The 20,070-nt window shown below is 36.5% G+C and overlaps 2 protein-coding genes across 5 annotated transcripts in view; one reads left to right on the top strand and one right to left on the bottom strand.

Moving 5' to 3' along the window:
* Positions 1 to 8,113: 8,113 nt before the first annotated feature.
* Positions 8,114 to 10,936, top strand: tmem14ca (transmembrane protein 14Ca). Its single transcript, XM_073830694.1, has 5 exons — positions 8,114 to 8,196; positions 9,622 to 9,706; positions 10,117 to 10,218; positions 10,378 to 10,465; positions 10,707 to 10,936. Exons 2-5 carry the CDS (start codon positions 9,628 to 9,630, stop codon positions 10,762 to 10,764), a joined length of 327 nt encoding a protein of 108 aa, XP_073686795.1. The 5' UTR covers positions 8,114 to 8,196; positions 9,622 to 9,627; the 3' UTR covers positions 10,765 to 10,936.
* A 152-nt stretch (positions 10,937 to 11,088) lies between these two features.
* Positions 11,089 to 20,070, bottom strand: part of mak (male germ cell-associated kinase) — a 44,810-nt gene continuing 35,828 nt past the window's right edge. For 3 of the 4 annotated variants that reach the window (XM_073830691.1, XM_073830690.1, XM_073830693.1), the window contains 7 exons: positions 19,127 to 19,375; positions 18,518 to 18,687; positions 18,097 to 18,239; positions 17,554 to 17,679; positions 12,799 to 12,918; positions 12,060 to 12,155; positions 11,089 to 11,599 (listed from right to left, as the gene is read on the bottom strand). In XM_073830691.1, coding sequence (XP_073686792.1) covers positions 11,439 to 11,599; positions 12,060 to 12,155; positions 12,799 to 12,918; positions 17,554 to 17,679; positions 18,097 to 18,239; positions 18,518 to 18,687; positions 19,127 to 19,375 — 1,065 coding nt within the window. In that variant the 3' untranslated portion in view covers positions 11,089 to 11,438. The remainder of the gene's footprint in view (positions 11,600 to 12,059; positions 12,156 to 12,798; positions 12,919 to 17,553; positions 17,680 to 18,096; positions 18,240 to 18,517; positions 18,688 to 19,126; positions 19,376 to 20,070) is intronic. The other variant, XM_073830692.1, reaches the window with a different exon arrangement.

Genomic DNA, 20,070 nt, shown 5'->3' with positions numbered 1-20,070 from the left:
CTCAGATCTCCCTCTAATGGTGGAAGAGAGAGACTCGAGAGCTACTGTAATAACCCTCATTAGCATATCAAGAGACCAAAGCCAATGAATATACACAGGTAGAAACTGCAACGAGAATTCCAGTAAGAATACCTTTACTGAGTTTCATTTGTATTTCAAAAGGGAACGGTAAATGCAGGGGTAATATTGGTGGTGAAGGAGCTCTTCACATTTTCATTTGAATTAATTATCCAATTTGATTAATTCAGAGCGGACTTAATAGGCCAAGAATAACCTGAAATATTAAAATATTTCTCTTATCTATTAAGGGCTACATGCTTGCATACATGTTTTCTTCAGTAACTTCTAAGTTTTTTGAATCTACAACCCAAGAACAGCCTGTAAAATATATATTGAACAATGTCAAATCGCTGCAGAATGCACGTGTTTTAGTGAGCAAAGCCACACTGATTCCAGTCTGACAATTGTAAACTGTTGTTTTAGTCCCATAGTGAGCCTGGGCCTGTAAAATACTCTCAATAGTGTTATGCAAAAAAGTCGATTCTTCTGTAGGTATACATATATTTAGAGCGTGTAACGGCGCAATTTGATAAATGTAAATAATTAACACAACAACATAGCTTGTTAAATGTGAATGAGGTCAGCAGACAGGTCGCCAAGTCTAAGGCGTTGTCTCTCTCTTATCTCCATTACCATTTTTGGTGGGGTGAGTCCAGTTGTCATTAATGAGAGGTCGAAAGAAACTAAGACACAATGACGATTAAGAGAGGCAGAGAAACGCGCAATAGAAATGGATGGGTGTGCTGCTTTGTTGTTCGCTGCTTATTGATTGGGGGTCCGCATCATTGAAACCAGTCGCACAAAAGAAAAGCAAAACTAGTCTTCATTCATAGCACTATTTGGCAATCTTCAATGTGAGAAAATTGTCCATTCACAATATTCGTATCTAAATTGACACAGTCCGTCAGTTATTTTTGGTGTTATATTCACAAAATAAATCACTGATTCATGTTTATTTTCTGACTTTTTTTTTTTTTTTTTTTACAATGGCATAATGGACCACATCGTCTTTTTAAATATCGTGTTTGATACAAAGGATGCACTTATTATTGCAGGGGAGGAAATATAAAGAAAATAATAAACAAAGTCCTTCCTGTTTATGTTATATAGGAAAATGCGTTATGTAGGCCTGACAAACAAAATGACCAAATTGCAATAATATCGGAAATGAGTGAGTTAAATTAACACATTTACACCAGCAAGCAAAATTAAATAAACAGCCTGCCAACGTCTAACAACAAATTTGGACTCTCTAATCAGCCACCTTGAGAGTGCTTTATTTTAGAGAAATCTGATCATGAGATTATTTTTTTCAGCGCTGTCTCGCTTTTGCCTTTACACTTATCTTTCACCTTCTCAAACGGAGAACTACCTCCGCAAACTATTCAGCTTTTGTGTGAAGCATTTTATTTACATTGGTTAATGACTAATACTGTCTGGAAAACCTCTCTGAAAAGCTACTGTGGAGAAGACTTAATTCTCACTTATATCCAAAAGTAAAAAACGTGCACCTTCATCACCCTCATATACCTTTAAAGGAAGAGAACGTACCTGCCAGTCTCCCATTTTGCCCATTAATGACATTCTTGTGTCTTCTTTCTGAATGTGGTACATCACACAGTGTTATCTCATTGGGTCTTGTGTCCTTAAGCAAAATTCTACTTTACCTGAACAAAATCTACTCACCTGGCAATAAAAACAGAGGACCACCTCACGGCGCATGCGCTCTGCTACGTGCACTTGTAAGCCAACAACACCTAGAAAAGGTAAAAGCAGTGTTGAAATTCCTGCTGCACAATAGCATGAACAGAACGCAGCAAGAGTGTTTTTTTTCTTCAGCCTGCTACTTTTAATTGTTACAATATTAAATCTGAATCTTATGCAGTCGGCATGCATAAAAAATTATCAGTGTGTTTTCAGATGATGTATTGTGTATACATACACACATACACATTGTGTTTTCAGATGATACATGCTACTGTACAGTTAAATTCGTTGTCCCTAAATGAAAAGGTTTTATTTAAATTTAATACATTATATTTTGCTAAGTTAAGGTAGGCCTAGTTATTAAAATAATAATAATACAACAACAACAAAAAGTAGGCTAATGTAAATGCAAAATGCAGGCTAATAAACTAAATATCACACATACAAAAAAGGGCAACACGTAGGCAGTTTTTCCCAAATACGTAGCTCGCTTGTAAGTGCCCGTGTGTGTGAATGGACCAAACTCTATAAAAAATTATCTACATGCGGATATCAGGGAATAACTAATAGGCCAAATGAGAAATTAGCCTATTCAGTACACATAGGCCTACTGCTGTAGCCTAAAAGATGGAACCCGCTGTCTCTTTTAGACAGGGCTTTATAATGCTTTACTTTACTGCATACATCAGAAAACATGTGTTAATAGAAGGAATTAAATTTTTAATTTAAAGTTTAATTCAAAATTTTAATTAGGTAAAAAAGAGAGACATTTCAAAATAAAAAGAGATAAAGAGGAAGACAGAGGTTTCAAAAGGCACCGGATCTTTAAGCACAAATTAATGAAGTGCAGTAATGCATGCACAGTCTGATGCTGAAGCGTGGGGTCAGAGATGTCATTCGGGACAAACAAACAAATAAATAAATAAATGTTTATATTTTAATCATAATAATTATGTTTTAGATTTGTATAGAAACTGACATTTTATTATGAAATACAAAAAAAATGCATTAAAACGCAGGTCCGTCAAAAGCAGCTCCGAGTTTTGCTGTAGCTTTAGTTCTTGATTAATATAAGTATTGATAGGGCTACTGACTATCTAATTTAAATCATTCGTTAAACTTGCATGCCAAGCATGAAACGTAAGTGACATTTTCTAGGCTAGAGTATTGTCGTGTAAATGTTCTCCCTCTATATCGCCTGAAGTTCTCTGGCGCCCTCTATTGGACAAGAGTAGATACCCCTTTATATTAAAGTCAACAGGAGTCAGACCTTTTTATTTAACGTTTCAGCATATCCACTTTAATTATGCATTTGACTTTTTGTGTTATAAGATAGCCTCACAATGGCTATAATTTTCTAGAATTTTTTTTTCTTTGAAAATACATGTTTTAAAAACGTTTTTTTAAAGGTATTGCAAACAAATTCTAATAATAATAATAATAATCATACCCTTGCCAAATATGAACAAGGAAGGCTGTGAAAATAAATCAAACACAAAACACAAAATCTAACTTTTCATTGTAGAATAAGGATTTAAAATGGGAGAGAAATCTCATTATGAAAAAAAAAACACATTGGCCACAATTAATCATACCATTTTATTCAATGCTATTTGCAACCTCCTTTTGCCAAGATAACAGCTCTGAGTCTTTATCTATAATGCCTGATAAGTTTAGAGAACATTTGACAAGAGATCAGAGACTATTCCTTCATACAGAATCTCTCCAGACCCGTCAGATTTCCAGGTCCATGTTGGTGCTTCTCCTCTTTAGTTCACCCCACTCAGGGTTCAGGTCAGGGAACTGGGTTGGCCATGGCAGAAGCTTGGTTTTGTTCTCAGTGACCCATTTTTGTTTTAATTTTGATGTTTGTTTGTGGATCATTGTCCTGTTGGAACATCCAACCATGGCCCATTATAAGATTTCTAACAAGGACAGTCAGTTTTTAATTTTTTTTTATTTGTTGGTATTTGTTACTATCCATGATGCCATCTATCTGAACAAGAAAAGAAAAAATAGGCACACAACATTAATGATACAGCAGTATATTTCATTATTCACATGGGGCTCTTTTTCTTTTTTATCCCTGTGTGCACCAAACCCATCTTGAGTGTTTGCTGCTAAAAAGCTCATTTTTTAGTTTCATCTGACCATAGAACTCAGTTCCGTTTGAAATTCCAGTAGTGTCTAGCAAATGAATATGACATTTTTAAATGAAAGATCAAATGGATAAACAATGCAGACTTATTTACACAGCCTTCTTTGATCATATTTACCAAGGGTATGAATAATTTTGAGCACAACTATATTCGGTATGTTTCTCATTTGGTCGTCTGGCGCCATCTAACGATGGTTTTTAAAACTGCAACAACATTACAATTTACCATATTAATGTGGATTGCACACAACCACGTTAAACATAAAAAAACAAGACTAGGTGATGTCTACGTACTTTTAATTTTAAAGTGCCTTATTGAATACACTCTTAAAGGTGCTTCACGATGCCATAAAATAACCTTTTTTATCTAAATGGTTATATAAAGAACCGTTAACATCTGAAGGACCTTTCTGTTTCACAAAAGGTTCTTTGTGGCGAAAGAAGGTTCTTCAGATTATAAAAAGGTAGAAAGAGATGTTCTTTAAAGAACCTTTCACTGAATGGTTCTTTGTGGAACCACAAATGGTTCTTCTATGTCATCGCTGTGAAGAACCTTTTAAAGCACCTTTATTTTTAAGAGTTTATTTGTTGAAAACTCGCTATATAAAAAAGATTAGTTAGGAAGCCCAGGCAATAAAATAAAACAATAACGCAATAGGCCATTTCAGTTTTTATGATTTAATGCCATACAGCAAATAATATGCATAATACATACGATTTTTCCAAATCTGTTTTCTATAACACTACCAAAGACTAACAGAGGACAGACCTCTGTAAAGGTGCAAAAACTTAATGAAGCCATGTGTTAGACGTGAGCAGGGATGGGCAGTATTTTAGATAAATGTATTTAAAATACGTATTTGAAATACAAAATACTATTTTGTATTTTGTATTGTAAAGCCTTTGGGACAAATCTAATGTAATTTGTATTTAAATACATTTAAGATGAGTATTTTGTATTTTCAAAATACATAAAATACTTTGTGCCAATCAACCTCTTTATCAGGGTGCTGATTTAGTTCAGACACACCCCTCCCCCAACCTTAAAGGGATAGTTCACCCAAAAATGAAAATTTGATGTTTATCTGCTTACCCCCAGGGCATCCAAGATGTAGGTGACTTTGTTTCCTCAGCAGAACACAAACGAAGATTTTTAGCTAAACCTGGTACAGTATGTCAGCCATATAATGGGAGTGGATGGGCACCAGACCTTTAAAAGTAAGAAAAAAAACATGCACAGACAAATCCAAATTACACCCTGTGGCTCGTGACGATACATTGATGTCCTAAGACATGAAACGATCGTTTTTTGTGAGAAAATGCTGTGTATCAAAGGTAAAAAATGATATAAATACTGTTTATTTATATCATTTTTTACCTTTGATACACAGCAATGTCCATCTGTCCTGAGCACGAGTTTATCATCCAGCTGTACATGTGAAAGCGCTCTGGCGTAGTATACGCAAACGCCGTAAGGGGAAACTGATAAAAAGTCCCGGATGACTTTGTGCAAGCAAATGTAATCTTTTAGTTTTAAATCAGTTTGAGCAATCAGGATAAGCACAAGTAATTACCATTTTGAATAGCCGCTATAACCACAATCTCTGTGCACTGTGTAAACAATGAGTGTCGTATACACGCGACAGATCGCTTCCGGCATTTGCGTATTCTACACCAAAGCGTGTACACGTGTAACGAGCCGGATGATGAGCTCATGCTCAGGAGAGATGGACGTGGTGGTGTATCAGAGGTAAAAATGATATAAATACTGTTCAGTTTCTCGCAAACAACGATCGTTTCGTGTCTTAGGACATCAATGTATCGTCACGAGTCACAGGGTGTAATTTGGATTTGTCTGTGCATGTTTTTTTTTTTTTTACTTTTAAAGGACTGGTGCCCATCCACTCCCATTATATGGCTGACAGACTGCACCAGTTTTAGCTAAAAATCTTGGTTTGTGTTCTGCTGAAGAAACAAAGTCACCTACATCTTGGATGCCCTGGGGATACGCAGATAAACATCAAATGTTCATTTTTGGGTGAACTATCCCTTTAACACTCATGCACGTGAGCTGCCTGCAGCAGAGTCAGCACTGGATCAGCGACTTTTCTCAGTTTTCTGCATTAAGGTAAGGGTGTCATTGTGATCAATTCCTTGTTGATTAAAGTTAAAATGGTGCATCATTCAGATTTGCCTTCAGTAAACATGAAAGAATAAAAAGGAACAACACATGTAGGAGAAAAATAGTGTTAGCTGCCTGTTAGCCAATCAGTTTTGATAGTTTTTTTTTTTTTTTAATCTATTAACTTTGTGTTATAGAGTTCTTGTTACTGAGTTGAAGTCTTGATGGTGATAAAACATAATAAAAGATGTTTGGGGGTAAAAAAAATTGTTTTGTTTTTCCTACAGGGAAGGGGAAGGGAAGATCATTTCTAATCAGTAGTACACATCTAAATGTTTTTGTTTTGCATTTAGAATATGTCCAGATATATTTCACCAGATATATTTCAGCCTAATAGGGATGCCTGCACTTGATGGCCAATTTCACATGTATTTTGTGTATTTTAAAAATACAAAATACTGTATTTGTATTTAAATACATTTTTACACAGTATTTTGTATTTGTATTTAAATACATTTTTCCACTCAGTATTTTGTATTTTTATTTTAAATACATTTCTATGTATTTATGCCCATCTCACGTGAGTTTAAAATCTGATTTGATTTTGTTACAGGGAGAGGACATGTTTATTAAGTGGGATTGATGTTAAGTGATTAATGGAAAAGCAATTGGCAGGTGTGTGGGTTTAAGAAAGATCAGCTTTCCTGCAGACTCTAGACTGTTTCCAGATTAGCTGTTTCACGAGTTCACACTTACATATAATAAACTGGGAATGGGTTATGCGTATTTGGCGAGCTGTCCGATGGCGGAGGGATGCTAAAAATCTGTCAAGGAACAGAGGTGAGGCTGCGGTATAAATACACGTCTGTTAATTAGGTTGATTGCTGATTGCGCTCCTCATGTTCATTGTTAATTATCTGAACGTGCTCCTCCCGAACTTTGTTAATAAAAAACATCATATGTTTCACCATGGCAACAACAATGTCCTAACTCTGCTACCAGAGAATGTAGCAGGAAGGAACAGGAACACTGACATATTGCAACCATATATTTTCACTTGTTTATTTGCTTGGTTAACCTGATTAAAAAATCTTATTATGGAATGTCTTCTATAGTCATTCATTGAGGGCAGCTCACCAACAGCTTCCAGGTGAAAACAGGAGACAAGAATGCCTGTTGTCACCCTTCCTGTTTCTTTTTACCATTGACTGGATTATAAAGGAATTCACTAGAGAGTGAAGGAACTGAATCCAGTGGTCCCTGTGGACCCAGCTTGAGGATCTGGACTTTGCTGACAACCTTGTACTTTTCTGCCACAACAAACAGCAGATGCAAGAGAAGGCCGATGTAGTAAAAAAATATTTAATGTCAGATTGTCCTTATTCTTAATAGAAATCCTGAAGATAAAATCCACAAGCAACCATCCATACATGCTAAATGGAAGTCCCCTAGAAGAAGTCCAGTCCTTCACCTACATGGGTTGACCAATGGCATAAACACCGTCAAAGGCAACAATTGGCAAAGCCCAAGACACATAGAGCTCAAGAACATCAGGAGCTCCAAAATCCTGTCCTTGGGAACTAAGATCTGCCTGTTCAACTCTAACATGAAGTCAGTGTTGCTGTATGGAGCTAAAACTTGGTGGATGACCATGATGACCATCAGGTAGGTGCAAATCTTCATCAACCGCTGTCTCAGAAGGATTCTCCAGAATCCAAGATCCATTCTCCAAAGTCCAAGAAACAACAGGCAACATGACCTCGAGGCTGATGTCACCTAAGACAGAGGACTCAGGAGATCTGTAGTTGGTGTAAGTAAGAAGTTATTTGTTTAATTGTAATAAAGCCTCTTAGTTGGTGAAAAACACTGCTATCATTATTAATTTACATTTATTTATTTAGCAGACGCTTTTATCAAAAGCATGCAGGATACAATTTATATTGGTCAAATTCAGAGACAAGACGCAAGTAATTCAGTAGGGTCGAAGTAAACTACATTTCCCATAAGTCAACTTGAGAGAAACCGTGACATAAGTACGTCAGCTGCGTAACTTTCAATTGGCGTTTGCGGACGTTTACGCAGTGCATAACAAGTCAACCACGAGCACCACCAGGCAAGGACTTTAGCCAGAACAGATTCTCAGGCAGCGGTATGAACTTTAATATTTGTACTGCAGTAGTGTAATGAATGTAGAATATACTTTTTCTAGTAACACCATCAAATGTTTTGAATGAAAAAAAAAAAAAAAAAAACGTGTCACTGTGTGCACTCACAGCTGACTGCAGAAATTTAGTTTACGAACCGTTCATGCGCAGAAACTGAGATCAGCTGAAGTTCATCGGTGTACGTGCTTGAATGTATGGTTTATGGGGACACAATGTGATTTACGTATAATGCAAAATCTGTATAATGGCATTGGCATTACAACGTATTCATTGTTTATGAGGGCACTTTCTGTGTCCTCGTAGACCAAATGGCTAAAGCTATTAACGGCGTTTGCAAGTAGTTTTCTGTTAGGGTGAGGGTGAGGGTTAGGGATAGAAAATACAGTTCCTACAATATACAAACCATTTCACCAATGGAAAGTCCATGTAAACCACATATACAAGTATGTGTATATGTAGGCCTATGTATGTATGTATGTACAGTTGCAATCGAAATTATTTAAACCCGACCTGCAATGACCTTAAAAACCTGACCTTAAAAAAAAAAAAAAAACAGTTCAACAAAGTTTATTAATACACATTTGAGTAATTCTGAGAACGTAAGTGGATGCATAATAAAAAATAAAAATAAATTGGCTCTAATTGTTCATGTTCAAAATTGTTCAACCTCCAAAATTTGGTGCAATCTTTTATTCTTTAAAACCACCAATAAATGCTGCTTGGAAGTTAGAAGCTTCTGTCACCTCTGTACTACAATCATAGCCTATTCTATTCCTTACCTGAAAAAGCTTTCAGATCACTGATAATATTTGGTTTTCACATTGCCACTGCTTTCTTTAAATTCAACCAAATATTTTCAGTTAGAATTAAATCTGAAGACTGAACGGACCACTCAAGAACATTCTATGGCTGATCCCTGAACCAAGCATTCATAGATTTGGATGTAACAATTTCATTATTTCATAATTTAATTTCATTATGTTCAAGTCTGCCTTTTTGTTCTTCTTGGTCAAGAGTGGTATTCAGCAAGATGCCTCAACATGAAGGCCATATTTGTCTAGTGTTCTTCTTATACACTGCATTGAAATGTTTTTTTCTTCTTTTGTCGGGTCATCTAGCAAGTCTATGGCTGTACATTGCAGGTTTTTCTCAGTTGCTCTGATCAAACTTTTTTTCTGGCTAAATGTATGCCTATGTAACAGCTCAAGCTAATTCTGTTTTAAGCTAGTTACTAAAGGCTTTATTGTGTTTTAAGGTAATTTTGTTCCCTACCATAAAAATAAGTGACTTAAAACAGCAATGTTGAATAATTATGACATAGCTGTGTTATTAAAAAATCCTATACCTCAAAAACATTACATTTATAATAAGGCTCTTTACATTTAATATGTTTTTGTATGTGTGTTAAGGTGTTGATGATGGCAGTGGACTGGGCTGGATATGGATATGCAGCACTAGTAGCATCTGGAGGAGTCATAGGATATGTCAAAGCAGGTAATGAGAAAGCTCAAGAGATTATCATATATATAAAATTTACATGATTAAGAGCCCAAACTTGTTTGCTGGTCATTGCTTGCCAGGCTGGTATGGTTATCAGGCACATGTCAGACTGCAAAACTGGTTAAAAACTGTTCAACTAAACCAGCTGAACACCAGCTTGATCAGATTTTACCTTACACATGCACCACCTTTATGATATTTTAACAAAAAATAAGTTCTTTAATCATTCATTTTCACACAAATTTTGATTGTTCTATATTTGTTATTAGTGGATAACAATTATTAGTGGATAATAACAAACATTTTAATGTTAAAAATGCTCTTTGTTTTGTACTCTGAATTCTGTATGACACTTTATATCATTCATTAAGTACATTTTATGTTTTAATACATTTGTCTTGCAGGCAGTGTCCCATCTCTTGCTGCAGGGCTGCTCTTTGGTGGTTTGGCTGGCTTTGGTGCTTATCAGACATCACAAGACCCCAAAAATATTTGGGTGTCTTTAGGTGTGCATTTCTTCACGCATTGTACAGTATTGTGTACACATTGTTTTTTTTGCATTCAAAAATGAATCTAGTGGCAGTATTCATGTGTTTGTTTTATAAAATTTAGGTGATAATGATTTTGAATTACACCATGTGTCATTAATGTTTTACCTCTCTCAGCTGCATCTGGGACACTTACTGCTATCATGGGAAAGAGATTCTATAACTCGCGCAAAATCATACCAGCTGGTCTCATCGCTGGAGCGAGGTAACTAACGTACATCACATTTGTCTAGTACACATTTGTCTAGTTTCCCTGCTTTGTCAGTCAAACCCCTTTAGAGTACCCCTTTTTTTTTTTTACAATTTAATTATTAGCTGTTCATCAGAAGTCTTCTGAAGTAATGCAATAGCTTTGAGTAAGGAACAGACCAAAATGTGTTATTTATAGAGTCTGATGACAGAATTGTTATTTCTGCCTGAACTATTCCTTTATGTATTTTTTGCAGTATCCTGATGCTGGCAAAACTCGGAGCTGGAATGCTACAGAAACCTCAGCAATCGTAATACCCAAACAGAAATCACTGTCTGCTTTCATTCAGACATAATTTTCTTTGAACAACATGTCATTATAGCGCATTGTCATTTTTTACAAAATATGTACAAAAATTTAGTGGTCAGGTGAATTTTTGAATTAAAAACATGCCAATTTTATGCATATAAAACGCTTACGAAATACTATTTATTGTTTTGAGTTCAGCCCAACTCGATCACTGTTATCTACATTATATGTTCGTGTGGTAGTTCTCAGTACTGTTTACAGACAAAAACTACTCAACATACAAGGAAATATAAATAACACTGCCTTGCAGTATGAATCACAGTAACACATAAAGAAAACAAGAATATATTTAAAAACTGCATACTATAAAAAAAAATGCCAAAAGGGTTACAAAAAAGTAGAAAGGGATATAGATCTACCAATTCCATTGAAAAAGAGAATTACAGGCATTTGATGCATAAACTGAACAAGACAAATTTGAAGATGAACAAATTCTTAGGTTTGTAAAATCCATTGTACACAGATTGTTTTTATTGAGCAATTAAGCAGCCGTGGGCTTATGTGGTGTAGATCTATCCTAGTTGCTCCTTTTAGAAACCAAGAGATATGTGTTTATGCAGTATTCACGAGTGTTGAAACAGGCTTTAGTCCTCACAGCAGCTGTAGCTCACGAGATATACTAGCGATGGCTTCCATATTTTGCAGCCCAGTCAACCCGCCCATGCACTGGCTGAACTGGTGGAGCGCGAGCAATGAGACTGGCTGAGTTTTTGCCCAAAGCAGAGTAACTCGTTCCTTTAGGTTGGGTTCGGTCTGCTCTCCTTTTCCATCCTTCATAATCTGAGAAGAGAGAAAGAGCATTTCACACTTGTGCAAATTCAGCAAAGTTAGGGCTACTTCTGAGAATTACGTAATAAAGAGGCTGAGTCCAAAATTAACACTTGAAACATCACACAAATTACAATGTATGAACAATCGTCTGGCAAATGTGATTAAAATCAAAGACATACAAACCTTCTAGTGACTTATTTGGAATTGTCCTTGCATTGGCCACCAAAATGGTAATATGAGGAAAAAATCATTATGCACCTTGACATTGATGTGACAGCTGCCGCTATACACTGACTGCCTCGTATATGCTGCTGGAAGTGACAATTTCAGTGCATGTCACTAATAGCACGGTATCAGTTATATAAATCCACCAGACATTAAAATATATGTACCCGGAACGTGTGACAACGTTAATTTTGGACCCTGAAAATAAGTGCTGACTAAAACTTCTGTTGTTCTGAGATTTTACCTTCAGAGATCTCACTGACTGAAACAGTGGAGGAAGGTTTGGACTTTGAAGGTTTAGCTTTGCCAGTTTTTGAGTCAGCAGTGGCAGAAAGATCAACTAAGAGCAGATATAAACATGAGAGAGAGACAGACAGAGACAGAGTAAATGAATAAATGTAGAATGTAGAAAGAAACAGATCTTAAAAATAGCTCTAGCAACAGATGTATAGAACAGTATTTACAAAGAGCAAGAACAAGAAACAAAAAGGCTTACAAGGGAAGTTTAAATGTTAAGTATAAAAAAGCATGAAGGTTTTGTGGCTCTAGTGTTATCAAATGGATTTTACACTAGACAAACCAATAACACCACCCTAAACTCATGGCACTATTTGAGGCAATGTTGCAATGTAGGATGGTGGGGGGAGGCTGTTTTTATCTTAGATAATAATGTGCCTCCTCCTACCATTGTTTTGGAAATTTTCTGGTTGGTCGGGCTGCTCAGTCAAACAGAGCAACATTTTGGTAGTGCCATTGTGTTTACATTTGTCAGGGAAACAAACGTACGAATTACAATAAACAAAAGAAAATATGTTAACTTCACCTTTAAATTTAATATCAGTACTGCAAAGCCAACATAATTGTATCAGTATACACAAGCCAACATGTATGCAGCATATAGAAAATAAAAATAGACATAAAACTGCTAATAAACAAGTCAAAAGTAAATTATTTGAAGGTAAATTATAAAACCAAACTCTTACGTGCATGCTGGTGTCCGAGAGGGGCGAGCTGAATCCTTTGTCCTACGGATCCCACTTCCTTCTTCTGAAAAGAAGGTATGTATCCTCCAGCGAGATTGTATGTGGTGGTTACAAAGTTTCCTGTGGGCAGAAGCCACAACTTATGAGTCAAGAAAGAGAACAAACACAACCAGCTAAACAAATTTTGTGTTTGATTGCTACATTTTGATTATCTACATTTTTGCAAAATATACCCACTAAAGAGGGGTTAACTATTACTACTAATTCTATTAGATGTCAGTATTAAGTAATAGTTCCTCACTGACTGGACTATATTTCTTGGACTAAGTGTCTTTCAGACATTTACACCTCAGATCAATGTCCATAATAATGTGGGCAATGGAAGAACAACACTGTTGCAAAGTGATATATGTACCTTTGACCCGTTTAATTTTCTATAATGTCCTTTCTTTATTTGTGGCTTTACTGCTACTTTCCTCTGAATCCATGCAAGGAGAAACAATGGAGAGTATTACAGTAAAAGTAGACGACAGGCCTTAAAATAACATGAAGCAGGGCTGAGCAAAAATTAGAATTAGAATTTAAGATTTGGCCTTGTCAGCTAATAAACTGAAATTAAAATAAATTGGCCACTGAATTGTAATTCAAAGAAATAACACAGTCAAACCAAAAATGAATTTAATTATCCTCTTTTTTTGCCACAAAAACACAATAACAGTTTAGTTTTGAATTACAATTCTGTTTGCTATGAGTTCAAATTCAGGAACTGACTTTAATTTAAGGCACTGACAATTTAATTCTGAATTATGCATAGTTGATTACAATTAGTGAGACAGTTAAGAATATGACTGCTGTAACTTTTTCAACATATTTTTAAAAATACATATAATAATAGATTCAGTAAAGAATAAGATTATAGATTGTTTCAATTTAAACCCATCCAGAAACCTCCCACCCAGAACATTCTAAATGTTTTATAAAACTAAGAGAGAAAAAAAGGAACTAGATGATAATAATAATATGTCAGCAAATAAATAAATATAAAGCAAGGTCTCATGAAAAAAGTTAAAGGTCCTGAAAGTGAGAATCTTAACTTCTCAAGTTTCATACAGCAAAAGATTTATTGGATCCACATATCATGCGATAGGAGAATGACGTGTTTCCATTTGAGAAGAATGGCTCGTTTAGCTAAAATTGTAGTAAAGATGATAACCTGGCAAGAGGAGACAGTTAAGTCAGGTCTCTAAGAAATGCCAAAATGAGCAGTCAAGGGGTTGGTACCCATGTCTATGTTAAGAACATTTTTAAGTGTATAAAAGACATTGGACCAAAAGTCTGTCGACTGAGGGCAACTCCAGAACATATGGAGATGGTTGGCAGAAAACAAGCATCACTCATATCTGGCAAAAAAAAAAAAAAAAAGGTCAGTTGGTTACATGAGCTCCGTGGAGCACTTTACACTGCAATAGGCTGTGTCTGGCACACACGTAACAGGAGTGAACCAGATTTACAATGTCACCCCATTGATCATCGATAACAGAAACACCTAGGTCATGCTCCCAAGATTCTCTAAAGGTCATGACACGCCAAGCCAACTTCAGAGAAATAGCGGTGACAAAAGCCGATGGTGTTGCGCTTAAACACACCGCTCGGACTACAGCCGACTGAAAACACGTGTGTTCTGCACCTGCGTGAGAGGAATTAGTCGTCTATATCAGCAGCAATCAATAGTATATATTCACCATTTAAAAGGAGAAACCGAAACAAGATTATACAAGATATACGCAGATATATGAAACGTAAACAAAGCAACATTTGCTTACTATTTTGAATATCAGTTATGTTGATAATTTTTTCCTTTTAAGCGGCTCATGTTATAAATATATTCACATATTGGAATGCTTGGGTAAAATCATGTAATGTTAGAACAGCCTTCTCTCTGTGCAGCCTTCATTGACTCGTTTGCTAAACTGAACATCCAGATAGTGTTCTCACTTTCGCTGATGGGGCTGACCCCATTCAACATGTTGAATCGTGCAAACTGCTGCTAACGTGAGGCTGACGATAGCTGACGTGTGGAACAGACCAAACTAGCCCAAATAACCGTCAGCTTGGTGTGTCCCAGCCTTAAGAGAAACAGAAAGGTCTACATTAAGTGTACTTAAGTTGTAATTAGCCAAGATTAGATGTTTCTAGCCTGCACATGAAGTGAAAAAATGATAGTGTTGAGTTCGAGTCTTTAAAGGTCCCATATTGTCAAAATCGAAATTTCCTGGCTTTTTTCATGATAACTGAGGTCTAGGGGCTATGTAACTACCATTTAAGTTTCAAAACAGTCAATCCACAGGAAAATGCACACAGCCTGCATAAAGTAGCTGTTCATTTTCACAAGCTGCTGTGACTTCAGTAAAAATGTGACGTCCGATCTACTCAGTCACCGCCTTCAGTCACCACCCCAAGCACCAACCACCGTCCCACCCTCCTTTTGTCAAACCCCCGACAACATCGCGTCCATTTTATTGCTAAGCAACAACAACCGGGAAACAAGTCGAGAAAACGCTGTTCAGTCGATGGATGTCAAAACTACATCATTGCACAGGCTTCCGAACAACGTTAATATAAAAGACCAGTGGCATGTCAACTTCAGCCTCTTTCACACAGCCATTCTGGAAAATACACGGATAATGTGTCCCATGATTTGATCCGGAATTGTTTAATTAGGTTCATTCACAGTTGTTTTACGGAATCTGTGCGTGCTTTACACACAACTCGTAAAGACATGTGACATTTGGATGTGAGATGTAATGCGACGCGTACATTTCACTAAACTGTAAGTAACCTGACGAACAATCTGTGCTTCAGCGCTGATAGTGAGGAGCTCCCTGATCGCTGCTTCATTCCACTTTGCACGTATTTTTCCGTCGTGAAGAGTCGCACGGTAATGTGCATCATCACTACAACACTGCCTTTATGGCATTTGGTTCTTTTGTTCACACAGCGCTCGTTCCCGTAATTTTCCGAAATCAGCGCGCATTGTGAAAGGGGCTTTACTAAAGCAACAGTTATGTAGCTTACTGCATTCGGTGTTTGAAAAAGAAAAAAAACATTAATGATCATTCTGAAATATCCTGTTGAGTGTCAGCTCTCTCTATGGCTCTGGGCTAGGCTACAGCATACATGACTGTAGTTACCTGTGGTTGGCCTGGCTGTGCGTCACTCGGAAAACAACAGGCCAATCAGAAGAAAGGTTCATGAATATTAATTAGACGGGCCAAAATCGACCTGTTCTTGACAGAGCTCCTAAAAAAGGAGCGGTAAAAATATACTGAGATGGATTTTGGCACTTATACTGCAAATATATATTCTTAAGGACATCAACAACCTCAAGAAATGTGTACAATATGGGACCTTTAACCATTCGAGTTCGAGTCGAGTCCGAGTCCAAAATGGGGCGAGTCGGACTCAAGTCTGAGTCCAAATGGGTAGAGTCCGAGTCCAACTAAACACTTCTGTTTGTCAGTATCTTAACCTTGTTTTCACCTTTACAACTAGATGACAATTTAAATGTAACAAAAGCAAACCACTATTGCATATTGCAATTTTGATTTTTGATTTCACACCATCTCATAATTAGTGTCCTGCTCAGCAAACTTAAAGTCATGTAACAGAAGTTATAGCTGACTTGATTTATGTATTGTGACATATTTCAGAGTGCTTTTAGAATGTAAAAAATTATAGGGCAGGACAGAACTTGACTTTATTTGTTGTTATATAGTAAATGTATACATTCAATGGGGTGGGTAGGACGCTTATTGAATGAGACCTGAGGAGCAGAGAATGCACCTCTTATCTCTGATTGTGGCTGTGTTTTGGGTTTTGTATGACAAATGGTTAGACCTTAGACAGGGTAGATGGCATTTAAAAACAATTTCTTGGATGAAAATGAGGCTGTGAGGGTTAATGACAGTTTTTAAGTAGCAGTCCATGGAAGCCATGGAATAAAAGAGTAAAAAAAAAAAAAAAAAAAAGTAAATTAGAGTTTTTTAAAATCAATTTTTAAAATTCTGACTTTATTTTCACAATTGCGAGATTATATCTCACAATTCTGATAAGACATGCTCTCTTTTCCCCTCAGTTCAAAATCATACTCAGAACTGACAAACTCGCTACTGTTGAGTTAAATTGAGTTATAAAGTCCGAAATACAACATATAAACAACATATTAAAAAAAATTCTAAATTGTGAGATAAAATAGGTAAATGTAATATGACGCAGTCTGCTCCAGCAGGTTAACGCTGCTGACGCTTTAAGACCGGACACACAGTCAACTATCCGAATCAAGTCCGAGTCAAAATGCATCCGAGTCCGTGACAAGTCCGAGTCCACTAAAAATTGTACTCAAGACCGGACTCGAGTCCGAGTACAAGTCTGAGTACCCCAACTCTAGAAAATGATTAAGAGGGCATTCAGGAGGATGGTTGGGAAAGTGGGGAAACAATTTCTAAACAGACTGTTTAACCTGAAGCAAGCAAAACAATTGACTACTCGGCAGACTGTACTTTGTGGACAGAGATGAAAAAGATGTGAACACCCTATCTTCATATAAGTCACTGAGCTCAACATGTTTGTTAACTGACCAAATGCTAAAAGCAGGATCAGAACAACATGGAGATAAAATTGCATTTCAAAAATAATATATTTGGCACTGCATATATACAGAATAAAAAAATCATTCATTCATTCATGTGTGCTCACCTGGGCTGATTCTAGACACTGGAACTCCTCCAATGGGTGCGATAGGTTTGTTCAGAGCTGGAGTGTCCCACATGTCTTGTTGAGATTCCTTGTTGCTCAGAGATGGTGTGTTCTTGCTTATTAACCCTAAGATTGATATAATCATTATGTAAAACCTAATTTATGCAAAATAGTCTAATGGGGTGTTTACATATAGATTGGTTTGCTGCATTAAAGGAACATTTGTTAAGAAGTAATTTGTTTTTAATGAGTTGAAAAAAAAAAACCTTTATGCAAATAAGCAGTGATGCAATGTGGCAACTGTCAATGAGATCTGAACATATGATCTATGTTCTGTGAGATACTCATTTCAAGCCATTCCGAGTTATCTGTCTCTGCGAACATGCAGAGATATTACTTTAAAAAAATGTGTGGAAAGCCATGTCAGGAATTGTCAACATTGTGAGCTAGTTTGATACATACATTGATAATCATTCATTATATAATGTATTGTGCACAGCTGCAATTCATAAAAAAAGTGAATAAATGAAACTGAGATCTTGCCTGGCAGGTATCTTGACTGGCGCAGGTAATGCTGTCTGGCTGAAGAGGTGCTCTGGTGACTAGAGTCTGGCTGGTTCAGTCTGCTGGTGTTTGGTAATTTTGTTACAGTGCTAAATGTATAAAGGGGTTTCTGGTCCTTGGGCCTACAAATATTTTCATAACATAAAAAAAGAAAAGGTGAAATCTAAAATGGAATAATTTAAATTTCAATAGAGAAACACTTCAGAGCTGAACTAATGACAAACATAGAGCCATACAGACCATTTAAAATCAAATGGTTCAATTTCCATTTGTATGCTTTGTTAGAAGGTCAGTAGACAGCAAGGCTGCTCACTAAGTTTTAGAATAGTGTGCTTATTGAAATGTGCTATAAATAAGTGTTAAAACTGTTGATGTTAAGCGCTGAATGTAGTGATCATACTGTGTAGTAGTTTTTTCCTCCTCAGGGCCTTTGCTGGGTTTTTTAGAGAGTGTTGCTGCGGTATCAGAACAGTCAGACTCATCCCAGCTGTCTGAGGGTTTCATGTTGGTCTGTCCCCATCTTCTTCGTCCGTTCTTCAACCCAATCAAATTGTTTTCACCCCCAACCACCTCATGTTAGGAACACAAAGTAAAGTGCTGATGTTCATTTAGGTATTCAAATGCAACTATAACAGGTAATCATTAAGTTTCATTTTAATTTATCAGTTTCATTTTGTCAAGAAAGGAAGAAGTGGCTCAGTGGACATTTTACTTAGTTAACAGACTGTACTGCATCATACAATTATTATTAGAAGCTCATATGCTCATATTTAAAAAAAAAAAAAAAAAAAAAAAAAAAAAATTCAAAACTACTTTTATAGGTTCATGAATTTCTGGTTGTGGTTCATGATACTGTGAAAAAACAGCTGTATAGAAGACTGTGTGTCTTCCATGTCCCTTCATGGCATCGTGAGTACCAAGACAAAATAAACTGAGAATACAATATACAATAATTACAACATTTTTCAAAGTTAATTCCAACATTAAAATTGAGAAAAAGGTTTTGTACCTTTTGTGTGTACGGAGCGAGAGGGTCTGTCAGAGAAAGAGACTGGGGCAGAGGAATCTGCTGCAGTGGCTGATGGGAGCTTCTGCTTTGGCCTTTAGTCTGTGATGGCAGCACTGGTTCTGAGACAGACTGCAGCTCTGATCTGGGTTCACTAGGCAGAGTCGTCTTTATTTGAGCCTTCCGTACATCAGGAGTCATGGGTAGGGGGCCCAGAACTTGTCCTACTTGGAAGTAGGGGTATCTGAGTGCCTAAAATTAAACAAACATTAATACTGTCTTTATAAGAATAATTAAAACGTAGATGTCAAAAATGTGCTAAATTAAAGTAACACAAAAAAAGTTTTGAATGGGTTATTATTTAACAATTAGTCTGGTGAACCAAACCTATTAAGAGTTCTACTCCACCAAAACTATTACAGTTCTGCAGCCCTCCACATATAACCGAAACGATCCTATTCATAGATTCACTTTGACACTGTGTCAGCCTCACCCTGTGATAAAAGTTCCACAGACTAATACATAACACTTGGTTTCCAAGTGTTGAACTCTGAAATGTTTAAGCTTTGCCCCCCAAAGTGAAACCTGGCTGGCAACAAATTCATTAGAGTCAGATGTGGTGGTGGATAACACAAAAATAATTCCAAAAGAAATTGGTTTGCCAGCTTCTTAACTTGGGACATTAATCCTCATGTGCAAACTCCACCAGAGACATTAATCAAGTGATCAGGAGAAATTAAACAAGGACACATAGCCATACACTTATGGACTGCCATTGTATCCGACAGGAACTTGATGTGAGCCTCTAAATATGAAGAGAAAACTCTTAAAATCCACTATGGGTAAATTAATAGTTTTCTAAAAGAAGAAAATCATCTGTGCACACACGTCCTTATGGGGTGTCAGTCAAGTGACACCTCCGTGGGCAGTATCTGACAATAAATTGG

This window comes from Garra rufa, chromosome 24 (genome assembly GCF_049309525.1).
Source record: "Garra rufa chromosome 24, GarRuf1.0, whole genome shotgun sequence".
NCBI classification, from domain to species: Eukaryota; Metazoa; Chordata; class Actinopteri; order Cypriniformes; family Cyprinidae; genus Garra; species Garra rufa.
This window is presented reverse-complemented; position numbering and strand designations above follow the sequence as displayed.

Excerpts from the sequence above, each read along its gene's own strand:
- tmem14ca (XM_073830694.1), top strand. The coding sequence starts at position 9,628 with ATGATGGCAGTGGACTGGGCTGGATATGGATATGCAGCACTAGTAGCA. Across the intron at positions 9,707-10,116 it reads CATAGGATATGTCAAAGCAG|GCAGTGTCCCATCTCTTGCT; the intron begins GTAATGAGAAAG and ends TTTGTCTTGCAG. Across the intron at positions 10,219-10,377 it reads AAATATTTGGGTGTCTTTAG|CTGCATCTGGGACACTTACT; the intron begins GTGTGCATTTCT and ends TACCTCTCTCAG.